The sequence below is a fragment of the Pezoporus wallicus genome, unplaced genomic scaffold (assembly GCF_028554395.1).
Source record: "Pezoporus wallicus isolate ANWC-B61680 ecotype Strahan unplaced genomic scaffold, APGP_CSIRO_Pwel_v1 contig_8702, whole genome shotgun sequence".
Classification (NCBI taxonomy): Eukaryota; Metazoa; Chordata; class Aves; order Psittaciformes; family Psittacidae; genus Pezoporus; species Pezoporus wallicus.
The window spans coordinates 694,996-717,808 of record NW_026636754.1 but is presented as its reverse complement, the minus strand read 5'-3'; the positions used below and the strand labels follow the sequence as shown (position 1 = coordinate 717,808).

At 42.4% G+C, this 22,813-nt stretch overlaps 1 protein-coding gene across 1 annotated transcript in view; it reads left to right on the top strand.

Annotated features, from left to right (window-relative positions):
- The window catches only part of LOC130595025 (protoheme IX farnesyltransferase, mitochondrial), a 101,076-nt gene that overhangs the window by 53,774 nt on the left and 24,489 nt on the right, over window positions 1-22,813 (top strand). Inside the window, exon 5 of the mRNA XM_057401376.1 lies at window positions 14,587-14,657. Within this exon, the coding sequence (XP_057257359.1) occupies window positions 14,587-14,657 (71 nt within the window). The remainder of the gene's footprint in view (window positions 1-14,586; window positions 14,658-22,813) is intronic.

The following is a 22,813-nucleotide window of genomic DNA, read 5'->3' as shown; positions in this document are numbered from 1 at the left end:
AATGTCTCTGTCTTGCTGGGCAGTCTGTGCCAGTGTTTTACCACCCTCATTGTAAAGAATTTTCCTCACATCCAGCCTGAATCTCCCCTGTTATAGTTTAAAACCATCACCTCTCATCCTGTTCCAACAGGCCCTGCTAAAACATCTCTCCCCATCTTTCTTATAGGCCACCTTTAAGTACTGAAAGGCTGCAATAAAGTCTCCCCAGAGTCTTCCCTTCTTCAGGCTGAACAATCCCAACTCTCTCAGCCTTTCCTCATAGGAGAGGTGCTCCAGCCCTCTGATCATTTTTATGGCCCTAAATACAAGAAAAGAAAATACAAGCTGGGGGTGCACCGTGGGGTTACTTTTCTTCTGCACATCCTTCACCATGTGATGTGCATGGTGTGAAGAACCATGCAAGAAGGAAGATAGGGAACCCAGTGGTTGAAGTGATGACACGTTGCTGACCTTGCTGGTTTGTACTGGGGTTGACTTGGTTTGATGTCCTTTGCACCATGGCTTGGTGATAGCAGGCGTACTGGTGTACAGGGAGTTTCAGAGGGGTGAATGCACATCTCCTGCCCTCCCAGGTGCCATTTGCTTTTCTTCCTCCCCCAAAAGAGTATCTTCTATAAAATGAAGTTTATACTTTACTACTCTCTTTATTTGTGGGAAGGAAAGACAAGCGGATACAGCAAAATGTCTTTGCCGTATTTTAAACAATTAAGCAGGAGAAACAACCCTTTAAAAATACATCTCTATTAAATATATCTGTAAAGGTAATTTAGTTTGGAGGCTGTAACTTCATGGAACAACATTTTCTTTCCTTTTTTCTAACAAAAGGGTATGCCCAGTAAGAACTGAGTGGTGCTGGGCAACGGGATGGTTGACTAAGATGAAATTTTGCCTTGATTTGACTGAAGTACTCTGGAATGAAATGAGAAGCATCCTAAGGAAAGGCTCAGGGCTTGACTAGGTTTTCTCTGACTCCTCAGTGTTTGCAGGCCACCATGCCTCTTCTCTTTCAACTTATCAGATCTCAGTGCCAGATTATCTCTCTGCCAGCTTTTAGAAGCTCAGCTTAGTTGTCAGCAGCTTGTCTGCTAATAGGCACAACTGTTCTCCATCAAGGCTGTATGAGCAAAGCATCTGGAAATGGGGAAATTCAGAGGAAACAGCGCCGGTGAAGCCCAACAGAGAAAACCCATGCAGATTGGGAGAGCCAACTGCCAAACTGTAAATATTTAGATAGCAAACGCATATGCTTGTGTGTAAATGAAGTGCTTATAAACCCCCTGAGCAAACTTCCAAACCTGCTTTGTGTACTTTTTAGGGTAGAAAATATATTTCAAGCCTTTATTTGTAAGAGAATATGTTTAGAGAGAGTTGCCGAGGTGCGTTTTGCTGCAGTGAGGCACTTGTGCTCAAAGTTTCTCTTGCCTGATTCTGGTTATTTTATTCCTTTTTTTATTATCATTATTTATTTTTCCTTTTTTTCCCCTTTTCCTGGAACCACACTATGGGATATTTTGCCTTTGTATCCTTTCTGCAGCCATGAACAGAACTGGATCTATACATATTTTATAGTGAAACCAAGAGTTCTACCTCACCTTTTCACTACTCGGTTGAAACAAGTGCTAAAGTGTAGTGCTAAGCACAGAACTGTATTTACTAAATAGCACAAGTCTGTCAATTATTTTCATGATGTGTTCAGTGTTTAAATGACTTGTAAAATGTAATTAGATTTCTTTCTAATTTTAATACTTCTATTATGTGGATTAAGTAGGTGGGCTGAGAATTACCTTCGGCAGAGGTTTTGGTGCTCAACCATTTGTAATCTTCAATGGCTATTTTCCTATCTGTCTTTTCTTTATCAGTACAACCAGCAGACATGGTAACCATGTGCTCTCCTAGTTTTATTTCATGCTTCCTCTATAAATCTTGGTTCATAAAGAGCATTACTAAATGTTGCAATTCATTTCACCACTTCATATTTAATGATTATCATGTTAAGAGCATCTTGGGACTTGTCTACACAGGAACTGCAGCGTAATTAAATGGAGGTATACATTTAAGGACTTGCCTACCTAGGGAAATTCATTTGAATTTTAGTAGGACGTGAATTTTAAAGCAGGTTTTTCTATTTCTCGGGATGTCTTTTATGGGTATTTTTGTTTTGTAAGAAGCAGGTATCTACACACACACTTTCCTCACTGAAGAATTTGAAATCTGGCCCTAAAGCAGACTTTTCAATACAAATTTTTTGAGTCATACAAATACAATAATGTACATTTTTAGTTCCACTTTGTAATAATTGGCCTTATTTCAAGTGTTTCTGTGAGAGTGACTGATTTGATTTTACAATCCTTCCTTGAGAGGACCTGATAGCTTTTTATGTATTAATTTTGTATGCTTGTCCATAGAGACATTGATGAGGTGGGTGGCATCGTGTACTGATCTGGGCTCTGGGACAAGCAATTTAAACTCTGTGGTTTACCCTGTACTTGCTAACAATGAAAGACTGCTTTGATCAGTGGTACCTTGATGTAGGACTTTGGATCTTTTGACTTCTAGTGTATATATTCCTACTTTCCTAAATAAAAGGTTTGGTCCAAGACTAGAACCATAACGCACCTCCGTTATCACCGATTCTGGGTTTAGTTCCATGGAGAATATCTCCCAGAACACACAGTCTGGTTTTAACCCCTTGCACAAAGATTCTCAGCCAAAACTCCCCTGTTGAATCTAGGTGATTTTTTGCTTTGTAGATGAATAAAGCATTAGCCCCAACCCTCCAGCGTTACCCAGACTTATGTAGTCAAAGCTTCCAGATCCCTCTGGTGACACTATTTGAAGTAGTCCCCCCAAAAGCTCTCAGATGAATACTGGCTCCCAGGGGAAATCAGGTCATTGAGGTGCAGGCTTGATCATTTCCCTCCCGCTCCCCAGATACTCAAAACTTCATATTGGACTAGCACTTAGCAAATAAGGGTGACATTTGAGGCACGTGGAAGACAAATCTGACAAGAGTGGCATTTCCCTGTCAATATTAAAAAGCTCCTGCAAGTCACTGCTAGGTAGAGGTAATATCCATCGAGTGAGCTCCAGGAGCCGGGCAGGAGCGTTGAGCCCTTTGGTTGGGCAGCAAGTTTGTGCTTTAACAGCCCTTTTATAGGAGGGTTGTGCAGTTTTGCACACTCACATCACTCCATTGCTGCTCTGATGTAGAAAAGTGCTGCCATAGCTTGTGTCACTTGTGACCAAGAAGCCACAGTCAGACTGAAGGGGACAGAGGCTGCCTCAGGCTTTGAGTGGAAAGCACAGATTTATTCCGACATATTGATGCTCATGCAGTGCTTAGGATAAGTTCTGCTTATATGTCATGGTTCTTGTTACTGTTCTGTTATTTTAAGAATGGCCTTCTAAAAGAGAGAGGATCATGCTGTTTTGTCCATATCTTTGACCTCCTTTTGGCAGAAATTCTCCTGTTGCCAGAAGCCAGAACTAAACTGATTGTTGTTTAAGCTTCTAATGCATTTGAAAGGATCACTGTCACAAAATAAATAAATTCAGGCAAGTGAATAGGTCATTATACCTTGAAAAAGGGGGAGGTAATGCTGATTTGGTATCTTAATTGGTTTCCAAGCTAAAATTAATAGTGTGTGGAATCCCTCTTAGTAACATGACTCAGAACTATTTATTTTTCAACTCCTCTTTTAACTCTAGCTGAGATTGATGGGGATGTTATCTTAGCATTTGGGAGATGCAAGCAGTATTGGAATGACAAACATTTCTTGACAGCTTTAGAAAGATGGATGATGTGATGCCCCTGCAGCAGGTTTGGGTGTTTGTGCTTTCTAATGGGTCATCAGGAGACTCTTGCTTCACTTTCAGTCTTAACAAAGGGGAAGGAAAGGTGAGACCTAATTATTGGTTTGAGATGTCTTTGTAATGTGACTTCTCAGTATATAGGTTTGTCATGCAGCCCTTAGCAGAGGAGCATAATGATGGCCTTCCTCAGTTAATGGTCCGGGTTGGTGCCTTAAAAAAGAACAAAGTAGATGGTTGCTGGGTTCTTTTCCTGCCAAGCTGGTGCTAAGTGATCGAATACACCTTGGATATCTGTTGTTATGTTGTACCTCTGTGCTGTTACCTGTAAAGTATGCATTACTTTATTTGACAGATCTCCACATTCTGTATAAAATCATGAAGAGAAATCCCCTACCAAAACTTAGCATGGGTAAAATCCTAAGGCTTGACCAGAAACATAGTCTTGTGAGCATCTACTGCACATGTTTTGATGAGCAGGAAGAATGGGATTCCTCTTCATTTGCTTTATTGCCAAGATTAAAAAATACTACCAACAAATCCATTGTCATACAAATGAAGTTACAATATTGCACTCATCAAGGTGCCTTTGATACTATCTCTCAACATTTAGAGTTCTTCAGAATATTAGAAACTAGACTCCTCTTGGCACAAGAGCACATGGTGGGGTGAAGCGATGAGGCTGTTCTCTTGCCAGCAAAGGTAAATCATCACATCCCCCGCAGAGGTTCCTCGATCTTTTCAGACATCTGAACAACAGGAAAAAGTGGGGTTTAAGTTTTAGTGCAGAGGGGATACTTGTGAGCTCTCTTCTATAGACCTAGTAGATGCCCTAAATGTGCCATATATAAAAATGTGACTTGAAACTCTTCCTCAGATCAAGTCCTTAAAGGAAAAACTCATGAGGAATGATTCTAGTGAGAGGTTTGAGCTGTGGGTAAGTCCAGCTGATCGGTTCTGTGACAGGCAGTTACTGTGCTGTGTTTCTGAGGCACGTCTGTGAACGCTGATGCCGCTTTACACCCTTGTTCACATTTAGGCTTTCTTATTGACTAGATCACAGTTTGTACAGATTTCATTCATTTTGTGTTGTTTGGGGGTTTTTTTTCCTTAACATTTTTGCCAGGAGGAGCTGAAGATTTCTCTTTTGCCCAGTACAGATGGACCAAAGCAAAGGATTTTTCACAAGTGCCAGGAACTTTCAAGTAAAACAGTGAATTTAATTCCGAAACTAAAAGGTGTTTTGAATAAGTAATTTTCTGTGTATGCAAGTGCATAAATAACCTTTCCATAGCCAAAAGCAGGCAAGCCTGCTGCTTTTGTCTGGCTTGAAAGAAAGCGAGCGTTGCTAACAGGATGTGTCAGTTAAAGCAGTTAAAGGGAACTCATCGACATGTGATGTGAGAGAACAGGTTATGGATTCATATTCTCGTGCCTGGCAGGAAGCACGTTGTGGTGGATTAGTATTCTTATCATTTGAGTGACAATTTCTAAAAAGCTGATTAAAATGACCTGGATCTTGGACACATGGGATGGAGCCGGGAGACGTGTGGAAGTGATTTAAATCTCACCTTCCCACTTCCTTGCTCTAATCTCCTGGGCAAGAACAGAGCAGCAACGGGGCTGCTTTGTTTTATAGCTCTCTTTAGTAGGCACAGGGGACTGAAAAGCAGCTGATACTCATAGTGTGGAGGACTGTGTAGTTACCTGCCCCTTTTACAACTGCCCTGGCCAAAGCCAGGAACTCAGCATCCTTCTGTAGTTACTAGAGAGAAATAAACACTGTGCATCTCAATTAGGGAAGCTCCTGTCTCTGTTTGCTCTCACTTGCCATCTGGAGGAGATGTGTGTCTCCTGGTTGACTCTGCATCTCCTGCTTGATTTAAGCACTTGCTTTGGGCAGCAGAAATACTTCCCCAAGAGCTCCTGAGTAACAACTTTATTCCACCACAGGAATTTATCTAAGCCATCTTCAGTATCAGATTTTATCTGCAGTATTGCTCAAAGCAGCTGCACTGTGTCCAGAGGACCTGGCCTCATGTATTTTAGGACATATAGTAACTTAAACCAGCTACTGACCTTGTGCAATTCCTATCTTTGGTGAAGAGATTGTTATTTGAAGTTTTGTTTGCTTTTTAAATTATATGTTGCACTCATGGCATGCTGGCTTCGTGACAAGTATGATTTAATGCAAAGGAATCTCTGGGAAAATGGCTTTGCAAAGTGGTTCAGAGTGTGTTTTGGTAGGCATAAAGGTAATTTTTGTCTTCAACTCTAATAATTGGTCCTAAAATACATAGAAATCCATAGTTCCTGAAGAGCAGGAAGTATGTACCTCTGCATCTGACATCTACTTGTAGGTCATCATTAAAAACTTGCCTGGGTGAGATCCAGAAAGAAATCAGCTATATTTTTGGCCAGATCAGGTTGTTCTGTGGGTGCAGATAGTTGGCTCAGAACAAGAGAAGGGCACGAGGTGTTTTATCTAACTGGGGGTTCAGGTCCAAAATGCATTTTATAGCAATTCTCATTTTAAGATGAAAAGGAAGAGCCCAGGGGTAACAAAGTCTGTGTCCAAAAGGAAAGAATGGGAACGGAACATCCTGCACTATGGAAATTGCTCCCTTTGGTTCAAGGAGCCTGGTTCATGGATGGGCAAGTCCCTTCCTGGAAGCGGGGCTAGAGTCAGGAGCTCTGTTTATGGTTGCACTGATTGTGTGCTAAATAAGAAGCACTTAAATATTCTGTGGTAAATATGATATGGTAAATATTTAATATTATTAGAAGCCTTTGGCAGCTGACCAGAAACCAGTATTTCTTTTCCTGTGAAAGCTGTTTCTCCAAGGTGGATCATGTAAGGTGAAAGCCTGTCTGTGGTATCCAACTTGCATTTGCCCTCAAGCTGTCGCTGACCTCTGTGTGGCCTCGGGAATATGCTATTTAGGTGGCTCACCATGTCAGCAGTTCTCAAGATGAAACAGCTTATAAAAGCTTGGGTTCATTTTTGTTATCATTTCATTTTTATTGCTATATCTTCTTAGCAAAATATGATTTCAGTGGGAAGAGCTGAGCTCACTGGTGGTCACTCAGCCCGAGTCCTGTTTACTAAAACAGGAGATTGACATCTCTTCTCCCATTTCAAGTCATGGACACCGCGTACATTGAAATTAGAGAGGTTAAAGAGCTTTTTATTCCCCCACATACCGGTGTTAGTAAATCTGATTCAAATATGGAGACAAGAAAAATGCCATATGTAAGGGCAAAGTAGATTAATTTGGTACAAATGCTCCATTACTTCATTTGAAGCTACTCATACAACTGCAGACCACATGTAGTCCTTCATTCTCTTTTCCTGCTTCATTAATTCCATGCTTGGACGCAGGCAGCTTCTTTCCTTGCACCCTTGCTGCTTTTCCCAAGGTGAATGCCACAAGTGCAACCACGGGGGTTCATCCAGCTGGGCTTCAGTAGTGACAGGCATCATCCTCACCTCCATCCCAAGCCCTCAGTGGGGACAGGACCCGTGCATGGAGCAGCACTCTGTTAGGACCGTGTTGCTTTGACATTCCTGAGTGTTAACATGGCCCCGCACTTCCCAAGCTCCATGTAATAGTACTTCTGATATCACCAAAGGATGTCATTAGCCTGAAGTGCTTATGAAGAGGCAAGAGTTTAATGACTCAGAGCAACCTTCCAGTATCTGAAGGAGGCCTACGAGGATGCTGGAGAGGGCCTCTTCATCAGGGACTGTAGCAATAGGACAAGGGGTGATGATTTTAAACTTAGGGGAAGTTCAGGTTAGTTATGAGGAAGAAGTTCTTTACTGTGAGGGTGGTAAGGCACTGGAATGGGTTGCCCAGGGAGGTTGTGAATGCTCCATCCCTGGCAGTGTTCAAGGCCAGGTTGGACAGAGCCTTGGGTGCCCTGGTTTAGTGTGAGGTGTCCCTGCCCATGGCAGGGGGTTGGAACTGGATGATCTTAAGGTCCTTTCCAACCCAAACTATTCTGTGATTCTGTGACCACTTGTTTTCATGGTCAGACCCACCAAAAGGATTCAGACGAGCTGAAAACCAATCTAGAGCAGTGGGCCAGGCTCTGGCACTGCTGCTGGTTAAGTGCACTTAAATACCAAGCGCAGCAGGAAACCTAAAGGGTTCTCAGTTTTGGTGGCAGTGGACGTCTGATGTGAATCCCTAGAAAGTCACATTTTTACAGTGGTCAAGGAAAGAGCATGTCCCCTTAAAAACAGAGCCCACAGGGCAGGTCATACATCTGTGGGGATGCTAACTGAACTCTATGAGTCTTTGCATTCTCCATCCTGAAAATGTTTCTCTGCAGTGGCAGGTTATCCACATTTTCTTTGCGGTGACCTTCTGTTCTCTTCCCTGTACACAACAATGGGCTTTGCACACTGGCTAATAAGAATGTGTCTTTTGTGGAAGCTTATTAAGAACCTAATAAATTAAACTGTGGTAGATGCTTTCTGGAGCAGACCTTCCTTGGGTTCTCTGTGACATGACAGTGTGGGGTTTAGCTGCCCTTCTCTATCTGTAAGTAACATTGTTCGGGCTTGCATCAATCTTGGTTTTAATTAGAATCCTCTTTGAAATGGAAAATATTAAAGCAGATCCATAGCTGGAGTGGGAACTGCAGAGCCAGAGGGTTTTCAGATACTGCCTTAAAAAAAAAGACGACCAAAAAAGCCATTTCTAATCCTTAAAATATTTGCCTTGCTTTATTTTCATATCTTGAAGACAAACAGGTGCTGTGTGCCCTTTATGATTCTCAAATATACAATCTCCAAGCCAGCAATCTCTAAAGCCTTCAGTTGTTTGTACAATTAGGGTGGGATTTTCAGAATCACCCGCTGTTGGTCTGTCTGTGCTCTCATTGAAATCAAATTGCCATTGACTTCAGTGAGAATCATGTTAGATCAGTACATGAGTGCTTTTGAAAATCCTTCCCTTTGCCTTTCCCTCCGTCACATCTGTGTACAATTGAATGAAAAGACTTTTGTAATATACTTTAATTATTCGTTGTTGCTTTCATATAAAAATGATTGCGAGGAAAGCAGAAGAAAACCTATAATAATAATCTGACTTTGATCTTATTTACCCAAAATTATATGTTATGTTTTTCTTCTCCTTTTATGTAATTATATATTACTTTATCACAATGTACGATAAATCACTGAAAACACGAGAAGTAGGAATAATTTGGTAATGTGGAGGGGAAGAGCACTCACAAAGGAAGGAACTCAACTCTTTGTGGTCTGATGGGCTTCCACTGCTGCTTATGGCAGCTTTCCTTGGAATGCATGGGAATGTCAGGAGCCTTTATGTGAAAGGCTAATGCTGAAACCTGATGAATGGCCATGTTTCCAGCTGCAAGGAGTGGTTTTCTGGACGTCACCTTCCCAAGAAACCTCAAGTTACTGTCCAGCTACCTGGACTGCGCTCTGCCACCACACTCTCCACTTGGTTTTGGTCTACCCGCTCCTCCCTGATTCATGTGCCTTTTTGGTTTCCAGTGTGTGTTTCAATGATGTTTTTGGTTAATAGCTTGCTGTTTGGCAGAACTAAAGAGGATCAGAGCTTACAGTAGCTCAGGGGAAATCAAAGAACATCAGGAACATCTAATTCAGCAAAACCAGCCCAGTTTTACCCTTGGCTGTAGACATTTAGGGAAGTGCTCAAGGCAGGAGTCCAGTTGTACTGGTTGTTATTTGCATTGTGCTTAATAATGTTTCCTTGGGTCTGCAGCAGGAGATTTTAGCTGAGGAAAGGCTCTGGGACATCAATCCCTGTAACTCATCTCTCTAGGCATGGAGGGAGGATGATGGAGACGAGCAGCGCTGCAGAACAGGAGGTGACTGCTCCTTGCCAACAGCCTCATCTGCTTATTAATACCATAGATTCATCTGAACTGCCCTTCAGAGAGAAATACATACACCCAGAGAGCAGTTCTGCTGCCAGAGATCACATGGAAGCCTGCTCAGATGCGGGAGTGGTTTTGCATTGGGAAGACCTCTGAGTTGCTTTGAATTGAATTGTCTTTTAATAGCAGGGTTCCGCTCCATCTTTAGACTCACAGGATTATCGGTTCTGATGTAAATACGTGTTTAGCATTAGAGTAAAATGTTATGTCAAAACAAGGGAAGACTGGGTGCCTCTTTCAGCCGCTGCTGTTTCCATGTGTCACAGATCAGAGCTGGCCCTGGCCAGGGGCCAGGCTGGTGCTCGAGATGCTCTAAGTCCATAGCGGTATATGAGAGACATTTACTAGCCTAAGTGTGGGCGATCTGTTTGATAAACTGAATGACATGTTGTTCCTCTTAATGCACTCTATGTTTCTGTGTGAACAGGAGTAAAAGTATTGAACTGTCATAATTCAGTAGTTAAAATGCCTCCCGCAGGAATGACCACGGGTGGCAAACACAGCACGTGCTTAGGGCTTTCCATCCGCTCCACTGCTTTCATTAACTGCAAATAGTCAGGCCACCTTCTTTGAAAACTTAATCAGTGGTGTTGGTGTTTAACTGATGATACAGAAAGAGCAAGAGGGTGCCCTGGAAAGGCACGAGTTGCCTTCTCAGTCTTTCCGTATCGTGTTAGTCCTTGGAAGTGCCAGTGTAGTGTAATGCCATCTGCAAGGTGATGCTATGGGAATCTTGGCTCAGTCCAAATAAAATCATTAATCTATGTGTCCCCCAGGAGCTCTGAAGGATTAGTTGCCTTCTGTGTTCCCTGCTGTTTCAGGAGGTAGCTTGAAGGAATTGAGCATTCCTTAATGTTTCACTTAAAACCAAAGTGCAAACCAATATGGAGAGGCTGAAGGAATAAAAAAGTTGAGTGTAAACAGCTACAAGTGGTAATGTGGCAGCTGATCTGAGAATTGTTAGATGTTTAAGATATAATTACTGTATATTAACTAGATGAGATCTGCACAAAGAGTCTGAGGAGCCTGCCAGAGAAATGAACCACAGAGTACTCGCTGGCCTGATTTATTTTTTGCCATCATCATGTTTTAAATGTTCGTGCATACCGATTAAAATTTAGGTTAGGGTCTTGAAAGCTGTTGCCAAGTTTTGTCACTCGGGGAGTTCTAGGTTTAACCCTCTGTCTGCCCTTTGGATGCCTACCTTCCCAAATAGGCAGGGCAGATAATCTTGTGCCTTGTCCAGCTGAACTGATGCGTTCAAGCTTCCTGAGGAAAAAGCCTCTTGAGTGCTTCTAAAATATTTATTTATCCAGGATTCATCTTACTGAATTTACTGTTTGCTGAAACAAGCAGTACTGTGTTGGCCGAGCACGAGATAATATGTTGGAGTTCACTCTTTCCCTCCGATGGGATGATATTTGAGATGCACATTTTTCCCATTTTTCCTAGAATATCAGGGGAAAATAATTTCAAGTGGAGAGAGAATTTTGCTGAACATCTGGGAGCAAAATGGGAAAAGTTTGATAAACAGCATCTTGCTGACATGTAATAGCAACTAGCTCAGAGAAAGAATCCAGGGCATTGCAAATGAAAGGGGGTTTCTTAACTGTAGTTCAATTGGATATGTAGCTTCGTGCGTCCGGTTGACAGTAACAGATTATCCTGACTGTCACATTGTAAAGAGTGAAACATTCAGACTGAAGTCATGCAGTAATCTCAATTTCGGGAGCAGCCGTGTCTGTATTCAGTGGAGACAGACGTTATTTCATTACTTAACTCAGCAGAGAAGTGTTTCTTGTGCAAAATGTATGTTCTATTCAGGGGTTAAGTCCTTATCATATTCAATATATAGCAAGATTTCATACATTGGTTATGGTATTGTCGGGTTATAATGATAACCGCAGGAGTTTAAAATCTCTCAGCATCCAACTATTCATTTTAGTTATGTTTGAGATATGTTGAGTTTAAAACTTGCTATTTTGATATTATCCATCGCACAGGGAATAACTTTATCCATAAGCTTAAATACTTAAATAAGGAGCCAGAATCTCTTCACATGCACAAGTTTAAACTGGAAGGAAGGTCAAAGCTGTCAGACTTTGCAAATATGAATAAAAATTGTGTCTTAACAAAAAGCCAAACTGAGCAGAGCCCAAAATACTTCCAAGATAAAAGCCTTTAGCTCTATAGAATTTTTCCCTGTATTGCTCTATCAGCCTGATGTCAAATGACATCTTTTTCTTCATTTAACATAATTGTCTCTGAAATGTAACAGTGAAACAAACCATTAGCAAAACGCTGAGCTGTCAGAAGCAATTGCTGGCATCAGATCCAGACGGGGAGCTTTCCCTTCTCCGAAGGTACTCGTGGTGGTTTCCTATAGAGGTTCTTTGTGAAACATCCACTGTTTCAAGGGCAGTGATGCAGCCACGAAGACCTAACCAGTCCCTCTGAAGTGGGAGCTTCGTGCTCTATGCTTTGGGCTTGTAACTGTCCCACAGACTCTGTGCTTTTCTCCTAAACCAGGCTCTCTGCTGACTTCAGTTTTAGCTGGAGAGAACGTTGGTGCTGCAGATAACAGAGGATGAGAGATAACCGGTTAGCTACCTATCTAAGAATTAATAAAAGGGTTGCCTGGTACTGTACCAGGATGCTCTGGCAAAGTGAATGACGCAGAAACTGACCCTTTTTCTTCCTGCAAAGCCCGAGTTTGCTTCAGGAATATAGGCAATAAAGTTGGAAGGCTTGGAGAGTTGGTAGGACTTGGAAGTGGGTTGGGTGCTCCATCCAATTGCCCCTGAGGGAGGCTTGCTGCGAGCAGAGCATCTATGGGCTGTGGGCTGTGTAGCTCCAGCCAGCTCTGCCACACAGACGGAGGCAAGAAATTGTAGTGAATTAGCTGTGAAACTACTAAATAAAAGCTGCCTTGATGGTACCAATTCCCTGCTTTTACATCTCTTAACTGCCAAGCATTTTATCTGCGGGCTTTAATGCAAAGTAACAAATGCAGGATTCCTCCCCTGCAGAATTGCAGTAGGGTTTGGATCCATCATGGGCAAACTGAGGCCTTCAATACACAGTACAGACAGTAATTATCCATTAATGTGTGTTGGCCAGCCCCTGGACAGGGACAAGGCAGACACTTTTCCAGGGAGTTTTACTCTTGGATGGCAATAGGGCAATGCAGGTTTGGGGTCTCCCTTGCTGGCTCTGCTGCTGCTTCCTTGACCTTCTTCACTCTCCCTTTGTTGCTTCCCAGGTTTGGACAGCTTCACAAGCATGGCAAAACATGAAGATGATGCCTGCTGTCGAATTTCTTGGCTTTAGAGCTTATTGTTAGCAAGTTTTGTTTAAGCAGGATAACTTTAGCATGTGGGCTTGAGCACGGGCACTCACGCTCACTCATACGCATGCAGGACTTTCTTATAACCTTATTCTTGGGTATGATTAAATCCATCAGGAAGGTGATTCAACCTGAGGTTAAAAATATCACCAGGAATGGAGAATATTGTGGGCTAGTTTAGGCAGGATGATCCATGGGCATCCAATCCTTGCCATGCTTGTGATACGTAGAAGCAACAGCAGAGGTTCCCAAATTGTTATCTAGTCATTATTTCAAATAATAGATGGGAAGCGTGGTTCCTGTAATCTCTGTGTGCCTGTAAACGAAGCATCTTTCCCCTGCTGTGCACCCATAAGGGTTCTGATGGGTCCCTGCTGCTCCCAACATCCCTGTCTGCAGGCATTCCCTTGGGAATGCAGCCCCAGTGAGTAGCAAGACCAGTAACTTGGCACTGTCAGAATGAAGATGTTTCTTAATTTTGTCTTGTGTTGCGTAAAAGGCTACATCAGCTTTCTGGAATAACAGAGATTTTATCATGTAGTCATTTATCACCACGTCACCTTAAATCTGTCTGCGGTGTGACTGTGCTGAGCTGTCAGGCTGATTGTCTGAAATGATGATTTCTTCTGGTACTTTTCCTATGTATCCACCATAATTGGGATCCTGCCCCAAAACCTCAGACATAACGTCAGTAGAAAACAGTCTTTCTATAAATACATCCCACTCTGTCTATAAGAAAATATATGCTTATTATTCTTATTACTATTTTGCACACATAAACCTAAATGGCTTTACACTTTGCTGTATGGCAAAGTGCATTTCCAGGAGCATCCTTTATAAAAGGGATCATACAAAAGCCTGCAGGAATTCCTAGCATGAACCTAGTGCTGCCTGAATTTTCCCACAGGCGGTGTTTAAAGTCAAATTGGGTTGTGACATTAAATAACACCATATGGTGTGTTCATTCCCTGCTGCTAGAACTAGACGCTTGGTGCAGTTTCAGTAGCGTTTTACAAGAGTTGATTGATTTTGGGCTGGGTTATAGGTTCTCAGAAGTTAGATGGCCTTGAAAAACACATTAGTGTTTGTCTTTTAAATACCAGAAGCACAATATTTGCAAGGGCTGTTTGTATTACTATAAAACTGGGGGCTGTATGGATGTGTATATGTAACGATGTACATATAAAAGCTGTGTCAAGCCCGTTGAGAACAGAACATGGAATCAAACTCTACTTCAAATGATTCACTTTTGGGGACTTGCACAAACTGTTTGTGTCCTCCAGGTGATTTTCTTTCTAAGGGGATGCCAAAAGCATTCATGCAAGAAACTATCAAAGCTCCCTTAGAGGCATTTGCCATTTTTGTTGTATTTCTGAACCTTCAAACCTAGAGATGAAAGCACCTGCAGACGCAGACAGCGCATTCCACGCATGGCATCCTTTCCGGCATCCTTTCATTTTGATTCTTCCTCTTCTCTCTTTTTTTAATTACAGTTCTTTGAGGTTCCGTTTGACTCAAATATGAACAGGACAAAAAACAGACCACTGGTGCGAGGACAGATCAGGTAAGGCTCTGCACACCTGCTCTGCCTAATGAGGAATGAGTCTTCACGTTGCTTTTATCTATCTCCAAGCTTCTTTTTCTGTTCAGATGACAAAAAATAGGAAACTCAGACGAAAGAACTTAGCACCTTGCTGGTTTGCCATAGTTCTGTGTGTTCATCACTTTCATGGGGGGAGTTTGGGTCATCAGCTGTGCTCTAAAACACTGAATTGGTCAAGACATCAGGATCTCCAGTCATGTTGTGTATTTCCTCATGTGTGACATCTGCGTGAACCGTGTGGGAGCACATGGTTATGTTCCACTGAGCCTCTGCATTAGTTTATCACAAGGGAAGTTCAGGTTAGATATAATGAAGAAGTTCTTTACTGTGAGGGTGGTGAGGCCCTGGAACGGGCTGTCCAGGGAGGTTGTGAATGCTCCATCCCTGGCAGTGTTCAAATCCAGGTTGGACAGAGCCTTGGGTGCCCTGGTTTAGTGGGAGGTGTCCCTGCCCATGGCAGGGGGTTGGAACTGGATGATCTTAAGGTCCTTTCTAACCCAAGCCCTTCTATGATTCTATGAAATCTTCAATATTTCCCGTCGAAGAACAAACACAAATGCATAGATTGGTTGTAGTAGTCACATATATCTGTTAGAACATGAACATCCATTGGAATCTCCCAGCAGAGGTAGCTGCAACTCATTTTTATAGTGGTTTTGTGAGACACCATCTTGTCTTTGCCTTTTTTTGCATGTGGTGAATGCTTTCAATGGTGGCATCTTACGAAAAGAAAGTAGAATTTTGACATCATTTAGTTTATTATCATCCGTAAGTAAATCCTTCCCTCTCCACCTCCCAAAAAAAAAGCCTTTTATTAGCATAGGGAATCCCTTGGATAAAGCAAAAATCCTTGATTCACTCTGTTTTCTGGATTATATATCAGTTCAGTTTCTCAAAGGCTGTTTCCCAGCTAAAAAAGCAAAGTGAAAAAGAACATCACCAGAAACCTCCAGCTTATTTGCAAACTAAAACTGAAGGCCCGATTCATAAATGATTCAACAAACAATTTTAGTATTGCGTTTCCATGATTTGTGCCAAGGATTATTTATAACAAAATTATGTTTTCCCTTAGGCTTCTGCGAACAGTTGGTCCTATTTATTTCTGTGTTTTATCCATCACCTTTGGAGGGCTGAAAAAAACGTGATGGATGAAATTACAAGAAAATTGAGACAAAATAGTCAAGTGAACCTCGGGGTAAATTCACTCTCATTGTAAATAGCTAGAGTGCTTCAATAAACTTGGTCCCATTTGTTCTCGAGGATGGTGCTAATTACAGATGCCTGAGTTGAGTTAATTTTACTTAAAAACATATTTTAGGGACCACTGCAGTGAGGGCAGCTGTTGTAGATACACTAAGGCAGCCCTAACCGTGCTGTACAGGGGAGCTGCACTGCTGCTCCACTTGCATGTGGTCCTTTAGCTTTGGAAGAAGCAACGCTCATTAGGAAGAAAGATGATGGGGGGTGTTCTAGTGTTTGTTTTTATCATAGTGCAGTAGCATTGCAGTGTTTCCGGAGTCAAAAACACAGCTAGGAAACTTTCTGCCAACTTTGGATTCGGAGAAAGCAATTTGTGTTACAAGTTCCTGGTGTCCTTAAATGAACTCCACTGTCATCCGAATGCACCACGGATTGGCAAACCCATATTTAATGGATTTTCTTACTTCCCCCTCCCTTCATATTTGCTTTCACCACAAAATGGTAATGTTGGGGACTTTGTGTAATCACTCATCAATCTATCTACCTGACTGTCAACAGCTAATTTAAAGTTCTTTAAAGTGTCACTTACCTTGAATAATGCCGCTCTCGTTCCCTGTAGACATGAACATGCAGACCTTGACTGGGGTTATTTCTTCTGCGGTGTGCCAGAGGAGAATAATCCAGTGCAAGTGATCTAACCTTGTTATATTTTGCCACATATTCCCTGGTGTTCCTTGAACGCTTTCCTTCCTGGCTGATTAAATAAAACCCTTAAATGGTTCTGCTAAAACTAGTCAAAACCTGACCAGACCAAGATGGATAAGCTGTGTGTAAGAGTCTGGTGTCTTGGCTCTGGGAAGGCATGCAGAGAGCTTGGGGTATGGCTAGAGCTCTTGCCCCACATTTGTGTGACATTTAAGTTCTGACATTTTCTTCTCTTTAGCTACTTCATGTCATAAAATGCTTGCTGCTTTTTTAACTGTGCTGTGTTGCAACATCTGTGATATCCAGCGCAAATGAGGCATCATTTTCTGATCCGTCTTCGTCTACTCTGTTTGTAAATACATTGTGATTTCCTGTGGCTTTTAATTTCTTTCCTTCCTTTTTATTTATTCCACGTCGTCCTTGTTACAGAACTGGCCAGGTGGGGTTGCAGTTTTTGCATGGTCCAGTCCTGAGGTCCCTTTGAAAGAATGAGAAGGTTGTTAACTCTCCATCACACTGTCTCACTGCAGCTCCTTGGAAAGCCTTTTGGTGATGGCTTTGATATGAACTTCTGCCCACTGAGAAACTGCACTGAGACCAGTGGCATTCTTAATAGAGGTTGTGGCATCACGAGGACAGTTCTTAGACGCTTTGAGCTTGGGCCAGAATCAAGCTGGTAACCCCCAGTGAGAGGTCCTTGGTGTTCCTGAGTCATCCAGTCCCTGGATGAGCTGGCGCCTTTAGTTTAGATAAGCTAATTCATGGAGCTGGCTCATTAGGAAATGTTATGCTGTGCTGGTGTGGAGAAATGATTCCCGTGTGTTTCACTGCATGGCCTCCATTTGCAGCTTCAGCCCCAAGTTTATTTAGGTTTAAGATCAACTGGCAGTTCTGACTGCCCCTTCTTCCAACATGTCTCCCCTTCCTTTCTGCCTGAAGCCTTCACTTTATTTGAAACCTGGGTTTGTTTGAAAAACAACACGTCCTGTCCTTTATGGCAACACTTGTGTGTGCTCATTTCCCTGCATACACAATCACATGGTTCCCAGTTCCCTTCATCTCAGCCTTTTCTACAAGTTGCTGAGGACTTGTAGTTTCCTTTGGCATCAGTGAGGAGCCTCAGTAGCTTCCAAAGAAATGCTCTGTGGCCAGGGCTGCAGTGTGGAGTGTGAATCAGAGGTTCGGCTGGGGACAGAGTGTCTTTATCTTACTGGTGACACTCAAGAAGTGTTTAAGTTTGGCAGCTTTGGTCTGCACCCTGTGAGCCAGGAGCCAGTTCTGTAAGGATGGGGTTTGGAAAAGCAGTTGTTCTCCATCCTTTGTGAAGTCCTCTCCATACCGCATCAACTTTAAGACCGAAATAGTTAGAGCCTCTGTGTGCCTCTGCTGTGTATATTTTATACCTTTTGGTCTGGATCAAACCATACAGGCAATGACAGAGGACTGCAGAGCTGGGGTCTGCAGTGCATAGGCACAAGAGTACACGCACCTTATTTGCCAGCCCCAAATCTACTGTGATGCCCCAGGGGAATCTTCTGACACTGTTGCTAGATTTATGACAAACAGCACCTGATAGATCATTGACTGCTTTGCTTTACAATGGCCTATTTAATTTGTAAGGCTCTGGAAAAAATGGTTCCTTTGAGCAACGAGATGTAACCATCCTTACTCTCTATTCAGAGAGTAATCAGAGACATCCTGTTGGAAAAATAACAAGAGGAGACCCAAACACAGCATGCCACTAAATGCCATCCATCATTCCAGCCTGCCCACATGTCCTCCTTCCCTCCTCTGACCCCTCAAGTCTTGTTTGGAAATCCAAACAGCTTGAGATGTTCGTCATACTTGGGCTGCAGTGTTAGACCCGTTGAGTGTGTTTGTGTTTTGCATTGTAACAACAGCTGATATTATTTTTCCTGCTATTAATGTCATTGACAAGGAAAAATGTCATGGGCTCAGACAAAGTTTGGACTGAAATGGCAGCAGCTTTGCCTGGTTTCCTGTTGGGTCTGATTTATTCCTATTGCTTTTTAAGGTAATGGATTTAATATTCCTGCAGGTGAGTTTAAATAAATCTCTAGTATTAGCTGCAGTAGCTGAGTGAGCTTAGCCTCGACGATGACAAGTGTCCTGCTCCATTATATTGTACCAAGTGACAGTTTTGATTGCCCCACTACACAGAACTGCACATGCTCCGGTTAAAAAGCGACCAGGTTTATGAACTTCAAGTACTGCTGGAGCTGCTGTGCTAAGCACCCATAAAAAATGTAATAGTTGTACAGGAATGCTTTTTCATCTTAAAGAAAAAGGTCTCGACCAGCACATTCTAAATAACCAAGTCATGGCTGTGTGGACACCTTTCAGTTCTGTCCCCACAGCATTTTGTGTCTTGCAGCTGTTTTGTATGCCAAGTCCTTTGGGTTTAGCTGCAGGGTCTGCCAGGGAGTGGGGATGGGGTTTCTGCCTTGCTTTACCCCCAGGTTTCATGTCCCCCGGGCTGTGAAGCACTATACAGGCAGTGTCAGGATGGTCCTGCATCAGAACCTTAGGAGAAGTCCTGCAGACTGATCTGCTCTTAGGTCAGACCTGGTTGCTCCAGGCTTTATCCAGTCTGGTCTCATAACCTTCAATGTGAGAATAATGCACTATAGGATTTAGTTAAATTCTCCTTACATGGAATATTTGCACTCTCAAACTTGCTTTTCCTTGCCCAGTGAAGAAGTTTAAGTCTATTAACGTGGCAGAAGGTGGCACAACACAGGTAATGCCTGGGATGCCTTTGAAGAAATAAATCTTCATGTTGTTTGGGGACTATTTTTTCCTAGAATCCCATTAACTTCCTCACTTAGCAATGCATAAGGACCTGTGTTCTGTATGTGAGCTTCTTATGGCCGGGGTTGGTGGTTATTGCAGTTAATGGAGGCAGTAATGCTTTTCTCCTTGTTGACATTTCAGAGTGGAATGTTGACTTTGATCGGTTTCAGCTATAAGCCAAACTCTTGAAGAATGAGACCAAAAAGACCTCCTAAGTTAGTGATGTTTCTCTTTTATTAACTGATTGTAGTTATAATTGCAACTGTGTAACTTGGACAGTCTTAAACATGTCAGACTTTCCCTATTTGTTCAAAACCACACCGTGACTCTAGAGTAGTTCTATGTAAAGCTGAGTTTTCCTCTCAGTTACCTGTAGTAGAGCTTACAATTACAAGTGTACCAAAACCAGAACATGCTGAACAAATCTGTGTGCATCTTAAGGAAAAACATCCTCCTGTAATCACTGTTGATAACTCGGTGTAATTAGCTTGATTCTTTGCTTGCTAACACAAATGTGAATCCGGAAGGTTCCTACTGATGTTAGTGGAGCTCCACTGATGTAAGTGAGAAGCAATCCATCCTCGGCTTAGGCTGAAGCCTGCATTAAGCGTTTAGCCAGCCCTGCTTTAAGCCAGGAGTTTAAAACCCCCCCAAGGGTTTGGGTACAACTTTGGTTCCCATTTAAAGAGCAGCCTGTGCTTAGGCTGGCTGGGCTGCTCCCTTGGGTGGTCATTTCAGACAGGTTTCATTCGACTTAAGTTAAAACAAATAAAACAAAACCTCCATAAATCTACAGTTCTTCAAGAATAATCATTTTTAGGGGATCAGATGCTCGTTCCCTGCAGGGAAACATTCCACTATTTTGTTTAGAAAATACCTCATTTTAAAGGGACTGCCCTGAGATCTTTGTGAATGATAAAAATGTTTCTTTTTTCAGTGGGAGGCTTTCCTCTTGTTTAAACAGGGCACAATTCAAAGCAGACACCACCACGGCTGCCTTTTTTTTTCCTTTCTCTCCTGCTTGTATTCAGGCTTTATTATTTGAAAACAAGTAAATGCATTCCTTCCCCACCACCACCCCCCTGGCTTCCCTGGGGTTTTTTTCCACCCTGTGTTTTCCAGAAGCTGTCATTGACTCTGTTTGGTAAACAAGAAATTAAGAAGGCAGCTTGATATTTCTGACATGTACAATTGCTTGTAAAAATGTACTTCTTCCCTTTGAACAACGGGATGGGTGAGGGCTTTCTGGCATGGTCACGTCATGGAGAAGTGGGGGGGGGGGGGGGGAGGAAGAAACCTTGAGGCTAAAACATAGTTTAATGAGAATAAAACCCACATCAAAGGATGGTCTAATGGAATGATATAATGCTTACTGTGTCACTTTCCCAAAGGGGATATGGATGACAGTACTTATATTTCAATTATCTCTTCACTGCCTGCATAGGATGTTGATTAAATGGTTCTTAGGTATTAGAGGCCTTTTGTACAATGCGCAGAAAAATGGTGATACTGCACATTATCCTCAGATCAAAATGTGTATTAGCAGGAAATTATACAGCTCTAACTACATCTCTATTTTGTTTCTTAGGGCAATAAAGAGGGTTGTTTTAATACCTCTGACATTGCATTCAAATTCGTTTCAGTTGAAACAAAGAAATTGCTAAGCTATCCAGCTAGTGCCTTCAGCTCACTCCTCCTCGGACCTAATTCTGCCACAGCTCAATGGGGACATTCCTTTGCAGGCAGCTCTGTTTGGTAAATATAAATCCCGCAGAAACACTTGACCCCTCACGCCTTGGTGCTTTTCAGCTCAGCCAAGGGGCCTTTACCACCGAATTACTTATCTGGATCTTTAATTGCACGTGGGACAGTTGATAAATCGGAGTACATTGTACATCGCCCCACGTCAGGAAACATCCCAGATGCTCATGTATAAACCAGGAGTCACGGTGCATTTGGCTAAATAGCTGCTCCATCTGCTTGTGGGGAGAGCTGCGGAGAAGTGATACGGGCTCCTTAATGGAGTTGTCTTATCCTCTCATGTCAGCTCCTCGCCGGGGGGTAGAGCCCCGTGAGCTGGAGAGAACCAAGCTATTGTACACTAATCCTTCCATCTTTGTGTCCCATCTGAACGGGCCTCTTGGCCATCAGTTGTAACCATTGACTCTTTCCTTTTTCGACTGACTAGTGATGAGTCACTTCATTCAAAGGTGATGTTAAAGTGAGTTTTCCCCTTAAAAACTTAAAGCTTGAAGCCCAAGATCCTTTCCAGTGTTCTCCTGGTGGCTCTTCTTCCCTCATATGTCAAACATTTCAGGTTCGTGTTTGTAAATTGTGGCTTAATGCAGTCAAAAACCCAACACTTTGTTCCCTGTGTTAGTATTGAACCTTATCTGGTTTAAGCACAACAGCATCATTATTCAACGTGTGCCAAGTGTTGTAGGAAATGTCACCGCTCAACAAGTCCATTACGGAGCTGCCTCTGATTAGAAGCTGCTAGACCCTGAGATCTGTTTACACTAAGTCATGTTAGAAGTGCATTTCTTTTGGTGAAGGACAGAGTTTATCATGTCTTATACAAGTTATAACTTACGTGTTATCAACTTCACAAGTCAGATAGAGGAGAGGTTTTTCTTACACTTTAATTAGCTGTGCTAACACAGATGCTCGCTCTCCAGTCTTTATGACCAGGAAAGCTGCATTCCTGAGGTTGAGATATGTGGGGAACCTCTTTGCTATGTTTTAGTTAATATTTTTTTGCTAGGCACATAGAATCACAGGGAATATTAAATTATAAATCATGCTGTAAAGGAGCATGAGCCACAGTGGCTCACACTGCTGCCCTTGTGTGTGACAATGATTATGTTGTATTTGTGCACATTTATGGTATAAAAGGGCTTTTTTGTTTGGGTTTTAAGTGTAAAATACAACTCCAGATGCTAATTGTAGATAAACTTCCGAATAATAATGCAGACATCCCAAAATACAACCATTCTCATCCTCTTCACCTCTCAGATGAAACATAGCACCTACTTAAGAACATGCTGTAGAGTGTTAAAATTGCACAGATCAAATCAAATGCATGCTTGCAGTGTTGCAGAGCAATCTGCAGATAGGAAGGATCTGATTTAAACTGCAGTTTGACAGGTTCATCTATGTGATGGCTCTGCCACTTGATGGTGTGGAGAGCCTGATCCTCCTTCCACTGCAGACCACTGCTTCTTGTCCTGTTGTCTGTGGCTGTAGTGAATAGCCAAACTCCTTCACCTGCGTTGCCCCTGGGGATGTATTTCAAGTCAGTGGTCTCAATGGCTGGACTATCTTTTCTCTTTTCTTGGAAGAGCAGGTTGGTAAAAACCAGGTTGGTGAAAACCAGGTTGTTGTAGTGACAGGACAAG